The 16,451-nt window shown below is 38.3% G+C and overlaps 1 protein-coding gene across 4 annotated transcripts in view; it reads right to left on the reverse strand.

The window, feature by feature from the left end:
- Nucleotides 1-818: 818 nt before the first annotated feature.
- qser1 (glutamine and serine rich 1) overlaps nt 819-16,451 on the reverse strand; it is a 151,592-nt gene continuing 135,959 nt past the window's right edge. For 3 of the 4 annotated variants that reach the window (XM_072272801.1, XM_072272800.1, XM_072272803.1), the window contains 4 exons: nt 10,795-10,892; nt 7,135-7,281; nt 4,028-4,123; nt 820-2,028 (listed from right to left, as the gene is read on the reverse strand). In XM_072272801.1, coding sequence (XP_072128902.1) covers nt 1,888-2,028; nt 4,028-4,123; nt 7,135-7,281; nt 10,795-10,892 — 482 coding nt within the window. In that variant the 3' untranslated portion in view covers nt 820-1,887. Of the gene's footprint in view, nt 2,029-4,027; nt 4,124-7,134; nt 7,282-10,794; nt 10,893-16,451 lie in introns of all 4 variants that reach the window. The other variant, XM_072272802.1, reaches the window with a different exon arrangement.

Consider the following 16,451-nt stretch of genomic DNA (forward strand, 5'->3'; position numbering starts at 1 on the left):
CCCTTGCCCCATCTAGTCCATGCCAAATTACTATTCTGCTTAGTCCCATCAACTGACACATGGGCAATTGCCTTCCATACCCTTTGCATCCACGTACTTATCCAAACTTCTCTTAAATGTTGAAAATCAAACTCACATCCGCTGTTTTCTTTTGAAGTTTGTTCCTCATTCGCATGACCCTGAGTGAAGAAGTTCCCCTTAAATATTTCACCTCACCTGTAACATATGACCTCTCATTATAGTTTCACCCACCCTCTCTGGGAAAAGCCTGCTTGCATTAACCTTATCTATACCACTTGAATTCTTGAACACTGGCAGCCTGTTCAGAATGGTGACAAAGATAATGAAGGAGGAGGAGGGTCCATTGCTGCACTGTGTGGGCAATTTTTTGGGGATTTAAGCTCATTGCCCAAGACAACTTTTGATGCTGCAGTTGCAATGCTGAAACACTGTCTCTTAGAGTGGAAAGAGTACTGCAATCTCACCAAAGACACAACCTCAAAGTAAGCTGAAAGTTCATGCAAAATATTACATGAAACGTTAAACATTATTTATAACAATACAATTAAAAGATAATTAAAACAGCAAAGCCTGTGAGAAGAGGAAATTAAAAGTTTAAGAATTTAAGAGCTAATTTAATAGAGTAAAATATTATTGATTCACAGAATAGGAAGTAGCAATTCAATAGATAACCACCAGGGTAAGAGCACCATTCATAGTGCAGCCAAACAAAGTAGTGAAATTAAAACAACTTTTGCAAATATCCTGCACCTAATGCTGAATTATTAACTATTTAGCATGGCACAACATTAAAAAAAATAGATATTTTTGCAGGTTTAGTAGGAAATTTATTTTCATGTATCAGAAAATAATTGAAATGTGTAACACAGCTACACTTAAAAGGCAAAACTAGTCCAATATGCATATCTGGTAAACACTGAAGCAAACTATATTAACAGGAATTCAGAATTGTAGTTTACCTCAGTATATAAAGGATACAATGTGTGATCAATGTAAGTGAAAAGAATTTACTGGAAACAATGAAAAGTGTATTACAAAGATACATGAACATAATTCAAACCACAATATTTTCTCTGAAAAATACAACTATTGATGTGATAAAATGTACAATTTATTTTTTGAAGAAATATGGATAAAGGAAAAATAATTTTTTTCTTCAAATTGGGAAAATACATGTGTTCGGCACATTTTCATGATCAGAATTGACAGAGTCATTGGATTGCACCAACTCTACATCCAGTTTCCTGAACATACTATCTTCAGTCGGTAAAGCAAGTGTTACTTTCTGATGACAAAATTTACTTTAAAGAACATCACGGCACATCAACTTTCCTTACATCGTGTATAGAAATATGGTTGGCAGACATTAGGAAGATCTGGTTGCCTGCAGATTTTGGGTCCTGCGAATCAGTAAGTGTCAAGTAATTAATTTTAAAGCATTTCTTGTAGAACAGAAGTTTCCTAATATGTTTAAACTATATTAATAAGAAAATCATAATATACTTAGTGCATGCCTTGCCATTTTGATCGGTCACAAAAGTTTTTTTTAAAAAATGTTTTACTTTTTTTTTGTAAATAACCATTACTCAATACCTCAAGTTCATGGAATACAAATAAATCAAAAACATTGGCATTATAAAAAAAATGTGGTTACAGCTGTAATAATTACTTCCAATGTCAAAATGTGTTTTTTGGCCACTATGACCATTTAACTATGGGCCAAAATCCAAGGTCCATTAAAACCCATGAGTGCCAGTATTGTGAGCTTAGTCCTAGCATCAGCAGGGGTGCAAAAGTTCATGTTGATACGTCCCATGATATCACTAGTGCCATTGATACAACCGGTGAAAAATCTCCATATGTACATTATAAACAGTTCTGCTGTGCTTGTGTCAGAAGGTCGCCAAATTTTTCAAAGAGATCCTCCACCCATTTCTCATTTTCCATGCATTGCTGGATTGTTTCAACTTGTCCTAGATCTTTGTTCTGCTTTAGAATGGATGACGCCTGTTCAAATGGTTGAGAAAATAAATGTTACAAATAGGTGTATACTTTCACACATTTGGTAACTGACATTTCATGAATCAAGTTGCCTCTGTTCAATAGACTGTCTTATGTTGTTGCCAATGGCAACAAAACTATCTTGTTATAATGATGGCACACAAAAGTGACAACATCCAGATTTCTAAATGAGAGAAATTTAAAGTGAAAATCCTTAAGTTACTGCCAGTGATATAGCTGTCCCCCACACTGTATGTTGTTTTTAAACCACCCCCACTAGATTAATGGAAAGTCATGTATAAATGAAAACATACTGAATCTTACAGCTCAAGTATCGGGATTTAATCGAAACCTCAAGTGCCATCAGTGTGCAGCTTGCAGGTTCTCCTCATGACCACTTGGGTTTCCCCTGGATGCTCCAGTTCCCTCCCACACCCCACAGTGCTGGTAGGGTAATGGGCTATTCTAAATTACCCATTGTCTAAATGGGTCATGGGAAAAAAAATCAGGCTGTCATTGAGGAGAGCAGATTTCAGGGAATGAGGAGGAAAAATGAGACTGCTTCGACTAAATGGGATGAATGGTCCCTATCCCAGAAACAAATATGAAAAATATATAACAAAAAAATGAAATACCTCAAACTACAAACGTTTGAGTTTTTAGAAATATGTACTAAGATACAGCAGACATTTAATAAATTCTTAATATACCATTATGAGAATTATAATAAGTTCAATTTTTTTTCAAAATACAGTGGCTCTTAAAATAACTTTAATTTGAATAAAACCTGATATCAATTTTTACCCTAATTTTATGTGGGTAATCCAATCTTTAAGTGGCACTTTGTAAAATAGCTAGGAATTACAAAGATGTGCTTTTCCTTTCAACTTTGCTGCCTGCAAAAATTAGTCAAAAGTAACTGACTGCTAGATCACGCAAACACGAGGAAATCTTCAGATGCTGGAAATTCAAGCAACACACACAAAATGCTGGTGGAATGCAGCAGGCCAGACAACATCCATAGGAAGAAGCACCGTGCTTCTTCCTACGGATGCTGTCTGGCCTGCTGCGTTCCACCAGCATTTTGTGTGTTGCTTGACTGCTAAATCAACCTGATGACATCAGTGTTACCGGCTGTGAAAGATCCCTTTGAAAGCCAACTCTGGAAAAGGGAAATACAGGCCAGAAAAATCCTTAGGTCTTCCAGTCAGCATTATTCAAGGTCAAAGACAATCAGTGTCACTTTGTTGCTGACCACAAAATTCGAGCCATATTAGGAAACTATTGTGAAAAACGATGCATGCATAATTACCACCTCAGTAGAGTTTCCAAATTTTGTTTAATTTACAGTACAAATATACTTAAAATAGGTTACTTAAAAATGTAGGCTGAGATTCAAAAAAGAACACGTCTTAACCGCCATTGGCTTTCAAATGTGCTTTGTCCAGGAGAGAATCCTAGTACTCATTTTAAATCCTAGATGTATTGAATAATCCTGGGATCTACTTAGTTGAAATCTAATTTAAGAGTCTGACCAAGTCAGGGTCAAAGAAGTGCAATACATAAACAGGCCCTCGGCTCATCTACTCCAAGCTGAAACCACTTAAACTGCCTACTCCCATCGAGCTGCACCAGGACCATAACCCCCCATACCCCTACTATCTATCTACCTATCCAAATTTCTCTTAAACATTGAAAGCGAGCTTGCATGCATCACTTGTACTGGCAGCTCATTTCACACCCTCACGATCCTTCAAGTGAAGAAGTTTCCCCTAATGTTCCCCTCAACTTTTCATCTTTCACACTTAACCCATGACCTCTGGTTGTAGTCCCACCCAACCTCCATGGAAAAAGCCTGTTTGCATTTACACTATCTACACCCCTCATAATTTTGTATACCTCTATCAAATCTCCCCTCAATCTTCCATGTTCTAAAGAATACAGTCCTAATCTATTCAATCTTTCATAGTACCATTGTAAATGTTCCAGAGCTTAAAAAACTCACCTCTTTCTTGCATATCAGGTATGTGTGATATTTATAGTGATGAAGGGTGTGATATAAAGTACAGCACTGCAATTTCTCTTGATCTACAGTAAACTCCTACAGTTAAAATACAGAAAAAAATTCAAAGTAAAAAAAATCGCAACTTTTGAAAAGTTAGCACTTAGCAATGGTCATAACAACACACGACACAATTTGATCAGATGGTAGCACAGCAGCGTAGCACTTAGCACAATCACTTCTTAGCATCAGTGATCACTGATCAGGGTTCGATTCCTGCCACGGCTATAAGGAGTTTGTACGTTCTCCCCATGACCGCGTGGGTTTATTCTGGGTGCTCTGGTTTCCTCCCACCCCTCAAAGACATAATTAGGGTTGGGGTTGGTGAGTTGCGGGCATGCAACGTTAGCACCTGAAGCATGGCAACACTTACAGGCTGCCTAACACAATCTATGCTGATTTGATTTTATGCAAGTGATGCATTTCACTGCATGTTTCGATGTGTATGTGACAAATAAAGCTATTCTTTAATTACAGGGAAGATCAAGATGAAGTTATCATTTTTATACATTTTTTAAACCATTATCAGTACAACCTATATGGGAGGTCATAAAAATATAATCTGAAATACTGTAGTTCATGTTTTCTAGCAGAACAGAAAACATAACAAGTCTTCTGTAATGCACTATTTATTTTTTTACCACTGAATACCAGTTTCACAATTACTCAAGTAAATTTAACAACAGAATAGTCTTAGGTATGTACTGCTGAAGGTCATACCCAAGTAAAATATTAGCATACTTTAGAAATGGTTAGACAAGTTATTTTTTTAATGGCAGGATTTCCAAATCAGCTGTGGTGGATGAATCCAGCAAGAAAATTGTGAGCAGTTCTGGGTCCCTTATCTAAGAAAAACTGTGCTGATGTTGGAAAGGATCCAGAGAATGATCACAATAATTCCAGGAATAAAAGGGTTAACTTATGTGTTGCTTTGATGGCTTGCTGGGGTTCAGAAGAATCTCATTACAGATAAGAGTGGATGTGGAGAGAATGTTTCTTATAGTGGGGGGGGGAATTTGAGGACTGGAGGGGAACAGCCTCAGGATGAAGGGACATTCCTTTAGAAGAGATTGGAGGAATTTCTTTAGCCTGTGGAATCTGTGGAATTAATTGCCACAGACAGCTGTGGAGGTGAAGCCTTTAGGTATATTTAAAGCAGAGATTGATAGGTTCTTGATTTGTAAGGGAGTCAAAGATTACAGGGAGAAGGTCAGAAAATGAGGCTAAGAGGAATAATAAATCAGCCATGATGGAATGGCAGAGCAGACTCAATGGGCCAAATGGTTTAATCTGCTCCTGTCTAAGAAAAAGGGTCCAACAGCTATTTTTCTTGTCTATAATGTACATCCTTTCTTTGGTGCTGTTTCTAGTGTTAACAATACATCCAATTAGAAGATAATTGGATCCCCTTTAAGCAAGCCCCAGGAGTCACTACAGGACGGAGTACATTAGGTGATACAATAACAATAATAACATTCATGGAACACTTTTCATACAGACCATGTAGTTCAAATTGCGTTACAATGGGATAACATGAAAATAAAATAAAAAATAAAAATAAAAGACAAAATAACATTAGTTAAAAGCAAGGCTAAATAAATAGGTTTTGAGCTGTGTTTAAAAATGACAACTGAGTATGTATCTCATAGTTTTAGCAATTGAATTCCACTGTTCAGGAGCGTAATTCAAAAAGTCTGCCATTGAGATAGGTAGTTTAAATTTAAAAGACTGATACGATTTATTTGAAAATGTTATTCATACTTTGTTTTGGCTATAAACACGATGGCATCTCTTCCTAATTTGTATGAAACATAACACAAAGAATGCCAATAACAAAATTAACTTTTAATCCCAGCCTGCCATATAATTACAGTGGACAAACTGATAGAAATATTGTCACTCACTGGTAAAGCATGATTACCTTTGTACAAAAAGAAATAGATAGCAAGTTAAATTGGTTTATTAACAGTTTGAATAATTTCTGCAATAGAACAGAATGGGGCCCATTCTAAACTTTTCAATTATACATTTGATGTTGAATGGGACCAAGAAGGACTTGATCAACTGTATTTAACAAAAAAAAGTTAATTGGGCAATTATATTATGCAAACAACGGCTTTATAGTTTTGCCATTTTATATTAGACATTGGATTAGAGTTTAATTTTAATGATGCAAAAAGAAAAAGCGCCATGAGGGAAGAAAAAAGCGAAGTGGTTAGAGAAAAGTAGTTTTACTTTTTTTTCTGCAGCCTCAAATCTGATTCATATTTTAGTTTGTACTTTCATGCAGTTATTTTAAAAATTACTTTCCATTTCTTCTTGGTCTTAAAAACTGCACTCCAATCAGAAGGCTAGTACTTAAATGCACCAAATCGGGGCTGAATTTTCTGTGCAGACCTCGTATAAAAAAAGTTTGTGTCGATATTTAACTTTGCACAAACAGCACAACTGCTGTGACTACTCAAAAGCTCAAATGTGTACTTGCATCACCTTCCTTCCCCACCTGAGTTCTCTCCCCTCAATAAACAAACATGGGTTGTTTTCTAAGCTCCACTGCCACAGATCTTATGCTCAACATGAGTATTTATCACTCCAGTGCACACACCTGAGACTCCCTGCTCATCAGTTATCCCTACTCTGCAATGCATAGTAGTGTTCATTTTATCAGATAAATTCTGATCTACAATAGAACTTTACGGCCATCTTCCATTACCCAGTACCAAAGAGCTAATCTGTGCAACACTAACAAAACCTTTACTTAAATCTAAAAATCTTATATTTCCTGGTTCTTCACTAATCTCTCCTTCAAGATGACATCTTGATGTGGCAGACTGACCAGTGGCTAAAGGATTTTACTATAACTCATTTCATAAATTACAACTTCATTTATATTTCAATCAATGAAGGTCTCAAGTGTGGACTAAAACATATTTGGGGGTATTTTAATGATTCATCTTTAATACAGAACTTTATTAAAATTTAATAGAGCCTAATAAACATTAAATCAGAGGAAAAAATTACTAAAGATAGAAGTTTGCAGCAGACCTTACCTTTGAGCCCTTACTGTTCTGTTTTACTGACTGGAGCGTTTTCTTGTTGTAATTTTTGCCACTCATTTTAATTTTGGTCAAATTGGAACTGCCACCCTTTGTTCCCGGGACACATACTGTTAGCTCAGGAAAATTCTCCAGTGCAGTCTACAAAACAAAACAGATACAATTCAGAATGTTAAAAACCAGAACAAGAGAAACACAGAAGCAAATAAAGCTAAAAATGCCCACTCACAAGATTTGTGAAAACTGAGCTAATGAGTTCAGTTCACGATCTTTCATCTGATCTACATTCAGAAGAAAATCAGTACTTTTGAAGGAGATAAGCAACAGTTTTACGAGAATAAGCTACAAAGCAAAAAGACTGTACCTCAAAGAAGAGCGTGGGTTTGGTTTTTTTGAACATATTCTATAATTATTTTACAAGAAATTAAGATGGTTTTGGATTAAGTCAAAGAATGTGTTGGAAAGAAAATGCTGAATAAACCACACCACTATTACATACAGGAAAAAAAACATTATTTTCCATGTCAACAGCATGAACTTACACACATTTTAAAGAACATAAGAAATATGGAAGTAGTGTGAAGCTCAGTGAGATGAGAGCACCAGGTGGAGTAAGTCCACAGATGACGCAAAAATTGGTGTAGTTGTGGATAGTGAGGAAGGTTGTGAAAGGATTCGGTGGGAAGATCAGTTGCAAATATGGGCAGGAAAATGGCAGATGTGGTTTAGTGTGGATAAGTTTGAGGTGTTACACTTTGGGAGATCAAATGTAAGAGGAAAGTATATGATAAATGGTGGGCCCTTAAGAGCCATTATGTACAGAGGGTTCTCAAGTTGCAAGTCAAAAGCTCCCTGAAAATGACGTCAGCAAGTAGGTAAGATGGTAAAGAAAGCTTGCCTTCAGTGAGGGTTTTGAGCATAAGTCTCAGCTGTATAAAACTTTGGTTAGGTCACATTTGGAATATTGTGCGCAGTTTCTGATGACCACATTACAGAAAGAATGAGAGTACTGGAAACAAGTGCAGAAGAGATTCACCAGGATGTTGCCTAGATCAGAGAGTACTAACTACAAAGGGAATTCCCAGTGGTCACGATCACTCTCCCAACAAGGGCCAAGGTAAGCTTTAAGTACAGCACTTTATCTTCCACCTGGGCACGATTTTGTCTTTGAGATTTTGAATTTAACTATTTCAGATAATTTTTGTATCAGAACTGGCCAGTTCTGCTTTAAAGTTATCCATCTACAATGGTAAACTCAGTTTTTCTCTCTCCACAGCTTCATATGCTGGGCATTTTCAGAATTCTCCCAATCTGCATTTCAGTTTTAACAAGTCTCTCTGTTTTTTTTTTCTACCATTCTCTTTCACGTCCCTCACTAATCTGTCAGATGGCTCAGTAAACGTCATCCAGACATGTATGGCTTCACCTTAGAGAAGGGGTTCCCAACCTGGTGTCCACAGATTCCTCGGTTAATGGTAAGGCTCCACGGCATAAAAAATATTCTGAATCCCTGCCTTAGAGGTATTCCATTTTCATAGCAATGCCTCTCCTTATCTTCTCTGCAACTTAAATCCAACCTTTCTCAATTTCTGAGTTCTGATAAGGGATATTTAGACTGAAATGTTAGCTCGTTCGCTCTTTCCAAAGATGCTATCAGACCTGCTGAGTGTTTCCAATATTTGCTGGCTTTGTTTCCAGACTTCCAGCATCTGCAGCAGTTTGATTTTCAAGACTTTCTTATTGCAGATTCCTGGGAGAGGCTGAAGTAGCAGCATCACAAGTTAACAATGCCAGTTAATTATTTCAAATTCATAAAAATACTAAATTTATTCATAAACACAAGAGATCCTGCAGATGGAAACCTAGGGCAACATACACAAACTACAGGAGGAACTCAGCAAGTCAGGCACAGCTATGGAGTTGAATAAACAGTTGACATTTTGGGCTGAGACCCTTTATCAGGACTCAAGGTTGCCTGACCTGCTGAGTTCCTCCAGCATTTTGTGTGTGTTGCTCTAAATTCATTTTGTTCCTTTATTTACCAATTGTCACCTACGTTTAAAATTTAACACCAAAATTTCCTTGTACTTTGTGTCCTTCTGTAAATTAACCTATGGTTTATTGATACAGGAGACAGGAGTGAGATGTGCCAACTAGTGGAAAGGTGTCGTCTTACTCAATATCAGTAAGACGAAAGAGCTGATTGTAGACTTCAGGAAGGGTAAGACGAAGGAACACATACCAATCCTCATAGAGGGATCAGAAGTGGAGAGAGTGAGCAGCTTCAAGTTTCTGGGTGTCAAGATCTCTAAGGATCTAACCTGGTCCCAACATATTGATGTAGTTATGAAGAAGGCAAGACAGCGGCTATACTTCATTAGGAGTTTGAAGAGATTTTGCATGTCAACAAATACACTCAGAAACTTCTATAGTTGTATAGATGCACTGTGGAGAGCATTCTGACAGGCTGCATCACTGTCTGGTGTGGAGGGGCTACTGCACAGGACCAAAAGAAGCTGCAGAAGGTTGTAAATCTAGTCAGCTCCATCTTGGGCACTAGCCTACAAAGTACCCAGGACATCTTTAGGGAGCGGTGTCTCTGAAAGGCAGCATCCATTATTAAGGACCTCCAGCACCCAGGGCAAGCCCTTTTCTCACTGTTACCATCAGGTAGTGGGTACAGAAGCCTAAAGGCACACACTCAGTGATTCAGGAACAGCTTCTTCCCCTCTGCCATCCGATTCCTAAATGGACATTGAGGCTTTGGACACTACCTCACTTTAAAAAAAAATACACAGTATCTCTGCTTTTGCACATTTAAAAAATCTATTCAATACACATAATTGATTTACTTGTTTATTTATTATGTTTTATTTATTACTTTTTTCTCTCTCTCTGCTAGATTATGTATTGCATTGAACTGCTGCTACTAAGTTAACAAATTTCACGTCACATGCTGGTGATAATAAACCTGATTCTGATTAATATGGCAAATCCTGCATATTCAACAGGACTCTGCAGAGAGTGGTGCAGACTGCCCAGCACATCTGTAGATGTCAACTTCCACTATTCAGGACTTTTATGAAGACAGGTGTGTAAAAAGGGCCCGAAGGATCATTGCAGACCTGAGTCATCCCAACCACAAACTGTTCCAGCTGCTACCATCTGGGAACAGCCAGGACCAACAGGCTCCGCGTCAGCTTCTTCCACCAGGCTATCAGACTGCTTAATTCATGCTGATGCAACTGTATTTCTATGTTACATTGACTATCCTGTTGTACATAATATTTATTATAAATTACTATAACTGCACATTTAGACGAAGGCATAACATAAAAGATTTTTCCTCTTCATGTATGTTAAGGATGTAAGTAATAAAGTCAATTCAAATCAAAATTGTTTATCACTTCAGTGTTAAGCACAGAAAGAAATCTTTGATCAAAACAGTTTCACAACAGATTTTCTTCCATTCCTATAATGAAACATCATAATACTAGCATTAACTAGTCTCCAAATTGTTAAAATGGAAATAGTAACTAACTTACTTATTTGAAGTAACATTCAAGCCTGTGAATGAAGACAGCAATTGTAAAATATAATGAGGGTGACATAATTCAAAGACTCATAAATGTGATCTTTTATAAAAGTTCTCACCTTGAGTGTTGGCTGCAATGGAAACTTAGAAATCATTCGCTTCTTATTCTCATTCAGCATACCATCAATCTTCCTCATGTGTGGCAAATACATTTCATCTGTAAGCAATCAAAAAACAAAGTCCTGTTTTACCAAACTTCCAAGTTCTACAATTAAGTATTATTATAATACCAACAAATGCTCTCTGTAGTAAAAAGAATGAATTGCATCGCTGCAAGGCCACTTCACTGGGCAGTGAACCTAACTAAATCTAGGTTTCAACCTCTTAAAGGACAATGAACCAAGCTTCATATTTATAATTGAATCATAGAAAACCTACAGCACAATACAGGGCCCACAAAGCTGTGCCAACAAGGGTTACCCACAGATCTCTATTTTTCTGAGCTTTATGTACCTGTCCAGAAGTCTCTTAAAAGACTCCATCGTATCCGCCTCCACCACCATTGCCAGCAGCCCATTCCATGCACTCACCACACTGTGTAAAAAAAAAACTTATCCCTAACATCTCCCCTGTACCTAATGACATTCAAATGTGATTAAAAACAGGGATGGTGCTGGGGGATTGGCGTATTGCTCATGTTGTTCCATTGTTTAAAAAGAATTCCAAGAGTATACCTAGCAATTATCGGCGTGTGAGTTTGACGTCAGTGGTGAGTAAATTGATGGAAAGTATTCTTAGAGATGGTATATATAATTATATGGATAGACAGGGTCTGATTAGGAACAGTTAACATGGATTTGTGCATGGAAGGTCATGTTTGACAAACCTTATTGAATTTTTTTGATAAGGTTACTAAGAAAGTTGACGAGGGTAAAGCGGTGGATGTTGTCTATATGGACTTCAGTAAGGTCTTTGACAAGGTCCCACACGGAAGTTAGGAAGGTTCAGTCGTTGGATATTAATATAGAAGTAGTAAAATGGCTTCAGCAGTGACTGGATGGGAGACGCCAGAGAGCAGTGGTGGATAACTGTGTGTCAGATTGGAGGACAGTGTGTAGTGGTGTGCCTCAGGGATCAGTACTGGGTCCAATGTTGTTTGTCAGATATATTAATGACCTGGATGATGGGGTGGTAAATTGGATTAGTAGGTACGCAGATGATACTAAGATAGGTGGAGTTGTGGATAACGAAGTAGGTTTTCAAAGCTTGCAGAGAGATTTAGACCACTTAGAAGAGTGGGCTGAAAGATGGCATATGGAGTTTAATGCTGAAAAATGTGAGGTGCTACATTTTGGTAGGACTAATCAAAATAGGACATACATGGTAAATGGTAGGGCATTAAAGAATGCAGTAGAACAGAGCGATCTAGGAATAATGATGCATAGTTTCCTGAAGGTGGAATCTCATGCGGATAGGGTGGTGAAGAAAGCTTTTGGTATGCTGGCCTTTATAAATCAGAGTATTGAGTATAGGAGTTGGGATGTAATGTTGAAATTGTATAAAGCATTGGTGAAGCCAATTTTGGAGTATTGTGTACAGTTCTGGTCACCGAATTATAGGAAAGATGTCAATAAAGTTGAGAGAGTACAGAGGAGATTTACTAGAATGTGGCCTGCATTTCATCATCTAAGTTACAGAGAAAGGTTGAACAAGTTGGGTCTTTATGCTTTGGAGCGTAGAAGGTTGAGGGGGGACTTGATAGAGGTGTTTAAAATTATGAGGGGGATAGATAGAGTTGACGTGGATAGGCTTTTTCCATTGAGAGTGGGGGAGATTCAAACAAGAGGACATGAGTTGAGAGTTAAAGGGCAAAAGTTTAGGGGTAACATGAGGGGGAACTTCTTTACTCAGAGAGTGGTAGCTGTGTGGAACGAGCTTCCAGCAGAAGTGGTTGAATCAGGTTCGATGTTGTTGTTTAAAGTTAAATTGGATAGGTATATGGACAGGAAAGGAATGGAGGGTTATGGGCTGAGTGCAGGTCGGTGAGACTAGGTGAGAGTAAGAGTTCGGCACGGACTAGAAGGGCCAAGATGGCCTGTGCTAGCCATTTCAGCCCTGGTAAAAAGCCTCTGACCATCCACAGGATCAATGCCTCTCATCATTTTGTATGAAGAGCTTCATTTTCAGCTTTATTGATCTGAATCTTTTTATAAAGCTAAAGCCACACAGACATTTAACTGCTGGAATGTACAGAAAGAGAAATCACGTTAAGGAGGCAATTTACTCTTACAGGTTTCACTAACTTCCCACAACAGTCACATTTTAAGAATTAATAATAAGAACCTTTTTTCTTGGTTTAATAATATAGGGAATGGGGGGAATATGATCGAAACTAAAGGGTCACGTAAGACTTAATGCTAAGAATAAATTATTGCTTTTGCTTCAACAAATACTAGGCATAACAGCCTCTTTGTCGACCATTTACTGCTTACAATTAAAATCACAGACTGCATGTTTTCCAAACCATAACTAATCCCACATACTGATATTGGACTGACTCAGGATCACTTAATTCTCCAACCTTTTCAAGTTCACATGAAACTAATATACTTCTCTTTCCTCAGTTGTTCTAAAACATGTTGCTCTATTAGTTCAACGTCTTTTTCATACCTCAGTTCTTTAATGTCTAAAAACCTATCATTTTCTTTTTTGAATACAGACCATTAGACATAGGAGTAGAATTAGACCATTTGACCAATCAAGCCTGCTCCATAATTCAATCATGGCTGATCCTTCTCCCCCATCCCCCTCAGTCCCACTCCCCAGCTTTCTTCTTATAACCTTTAATGCAGAGTCCAATCAAGAACCTATCAAGGTCTGCCTTATATCCACCCAATGACCTGGCCTCCACATCTACCTGTGGTAATAAATTCCATAAGTTCACCACCCTCTGGCTAAAGAAAAGTCTCTGCATCTCTGTTTTAAATGGATGCCCCTCTATCCTGAGGCTGTGCCTTCTTGTCCTAGACTCCCCCAACAAGGGAAACATCCTTTCCACATCTACTCTGCCTAGGCATTTTAACATTCAAAAGGTTTCACTGAGATCCAGTCTCATCCTTCTGAATTCCAGTGAGTACAGACCCAGAGCTATCAAATGTTCCTCGTATGATAACCATACGAGGTTCCCGGAATCATCCTTGTGAGCCTCCTCTGAACCCTCTCAAATGCCAACACATCTTTTCTTAGATGAGGAGCCCAGAACTTTTCACAATGCTCAAGGTGAGGCCTCACCAGTGCCATATAAAGCCTCAGCATCACATCCCTGTTCTTGTATTCTAGACCTCTTGAAATGAATGCTAACATTGCATTTGGCTTCCTCACCACCAACACTATCTGCAAGCTAACCTTTTGGGTGTTCTGCACAAGGACTCCCAAGTCCCTTTGCATCTCACAGTTTTTGGATTTTTCTCCCCATTTAAAAAATAGTCTGTACATTTATTTCTTCTACCAATGTGCATGACCGTTCATTTTCCAACATTGTATTTCATTTGCCACTTACTTGCCCATTCTCCTAATCTGTCTAAGTCCTCCTGTAGCCTACCTATTTCCTCAAAACTACCTGCCCCTCCACCAATCTTCGTATTATCTGCAAACTTGGCAACAAAGCCATCAATTCATTGATATACAGCATAAAAAGCAATCCCAACACTGATCCTGTGGAATACCACTGGTCACTGGCAGCCAACCAGAAAAGGATCCTTTTATTCCCACTCGTTGTCTCCTACCAATCAGCCAATGCTCTAATCATGTCAGTAACCTTACTGTTACTACCATGGCCTCTTAACTTGGTAAGCAGCCTCATATGTGGCACCTTGTCAAAGGCCTTCTGAAAGTCGAAATATACAACATCCACTGCATCCCCTTTATCTATCCTACTTGTAATCTCCTCAAAGAATTTCAACAGGTTCATCAGGCTTGATTTCCCTTTAAAGAAACCATGCTAACTTTATCTTACCTTGTCCCGTGTCACCAAGTACTCTATAACCTCATCCATAACAAATGAATCCAACATCTTCCCAACCACTGAGGTCAGACTAACTGGTTTAATTTCCTTTCTGCTGCTTCCTCCTTTCTTAAAGAATGGAGTGACATTTGCAATTTTCCAGTCCTCTAGCATCATGCCAGAGTCCAATGACTTTTGAAAGATAATTAATAATGCATCCATAATCTCTGCCAATACCTTTTCCAGAACCCATAGCTGCAGAGAAATTTCTTTAGCCAGAGGGTGGTGAACTTGTGAAATTTATTACCACAGGCAGCTGTGGAAGACAGGTCGTTGGGTGTATTTAAGGCAGGACTTGATAGGTTCTTGATTGAACACCGTATTAAATGTTATGGGAAGAAGGCCAGGGAGTGAGGCTGAGGGGAAAAGATAGAATCAGCCACTATTGAATGACAGAGTAGACTCAATGGGCCAAATGGCCTAATTATGATCCTCTGTCCTATGGTCTTATAGTTCATCTGGTCTGGGTGACTTAGGTCTTTCAGCTTTTTGAGCACTTTCTCCCTTGTAACAGTAACTGCACTCACTTCCCTTCCCTCGCACCCTTCAACATCTGGCACACTGCTAGTGCCTTCTACAGTGAAGACTGATGCAAAGTACTCATTTAGTTCATCTGCTATCTCCTTGTCCCTCATTATTATTTCTCCGGCCTTACTTTCTAGCAGTCCTATATCCACTCTCATCTGTCTTTTTTTTTTTTTTACATACTTGAAAAAGCTTTTACTATCCACTTTGCTTGCTAGTTTGCTTTCATATTTCATCCTTTCCTTCCTAATGATTCTTTTAGTTGCTCTCTGTAGGTTTTTAAAGGCTTCCCAATCCTCCGTCTTACCACTAATTTTTGCTTTGTTATATGCCATCTCTTTTGATTTTACATTAGCTTTGACTTCCCTTGTCAGCCACAGTTGTACTATTTTGCCATTTGAGTATTTCTTTGTTGTTGGAATACATCTATCCTGCACCTTCATTTTTTTCCAGAAACTCACACTGTTGCAGCTCTGCTGTCATCCCTGCCAACAGCTCCTACCAATTTACTTTGGCCAACTCCTCTCTCATACCAATGTATTTTCCTTTGCTCCAGTTCATTACATTACACCCAATCCAGTATCTGATACCCTAGTCGGCTCAACAACAAACTGCTCTAAAAAGCCATCTTGTAGGCATTCAACAAACTCACTCTCTTGAAATCCATTACCAACATGATTTTCCCAATTGACCTGCACGTTAAAATCACCCATGACTATCATAACATTGCCCTTTTGACACACCTTTCATATTCCCCGTTGTAATCTGTGGTCCACATCCTAGCTACTGTTTCGAGGCCTGTATAGAACTGCCATCAGGGTCCTTTTCCCCTTGCAGCTTCTTAACTGAACCTACAAGGATTCGACATCTTCCAATCCTATGTCCCATTATTCTACTGATTTGATGTCATTCTTTACTAGCAGAGCCACGTCAGCCCCTCTGCCTACCTTCCTATCCTTCTGATACAACATGTAACCTTCAGCTCCCAACAACAACCATCCTTCAGCCATGATTCAGTGATGGCCACAACATCATACACGAAAATCTGTAATAGTGCAACAAGATCAACGACCTTATTTCTTATACTCAGTGCATTGAGTTATAACACCTTGAGTACTGCATTGACTACCTTTTTTGATTCTGCATCTCTAATGCACTGATACTCACCCTGCTGGCTGCAATTTTGTC

Source organism: Mobula birostris, chromosome 11 (genome assembly GCF_030028105.1).
Source record: "Mobula birostris isolate sMobBir1 chromosome 11, sMobBir1.hap1, whole genome shotgun sequence".
Classification (NCBI taxonomy): Eukaryota; Metazoa; Chordata; class Chondrichthyes; order Myliobatiformes; family Myliobatidae; genus Mobula; species Mobula birostris.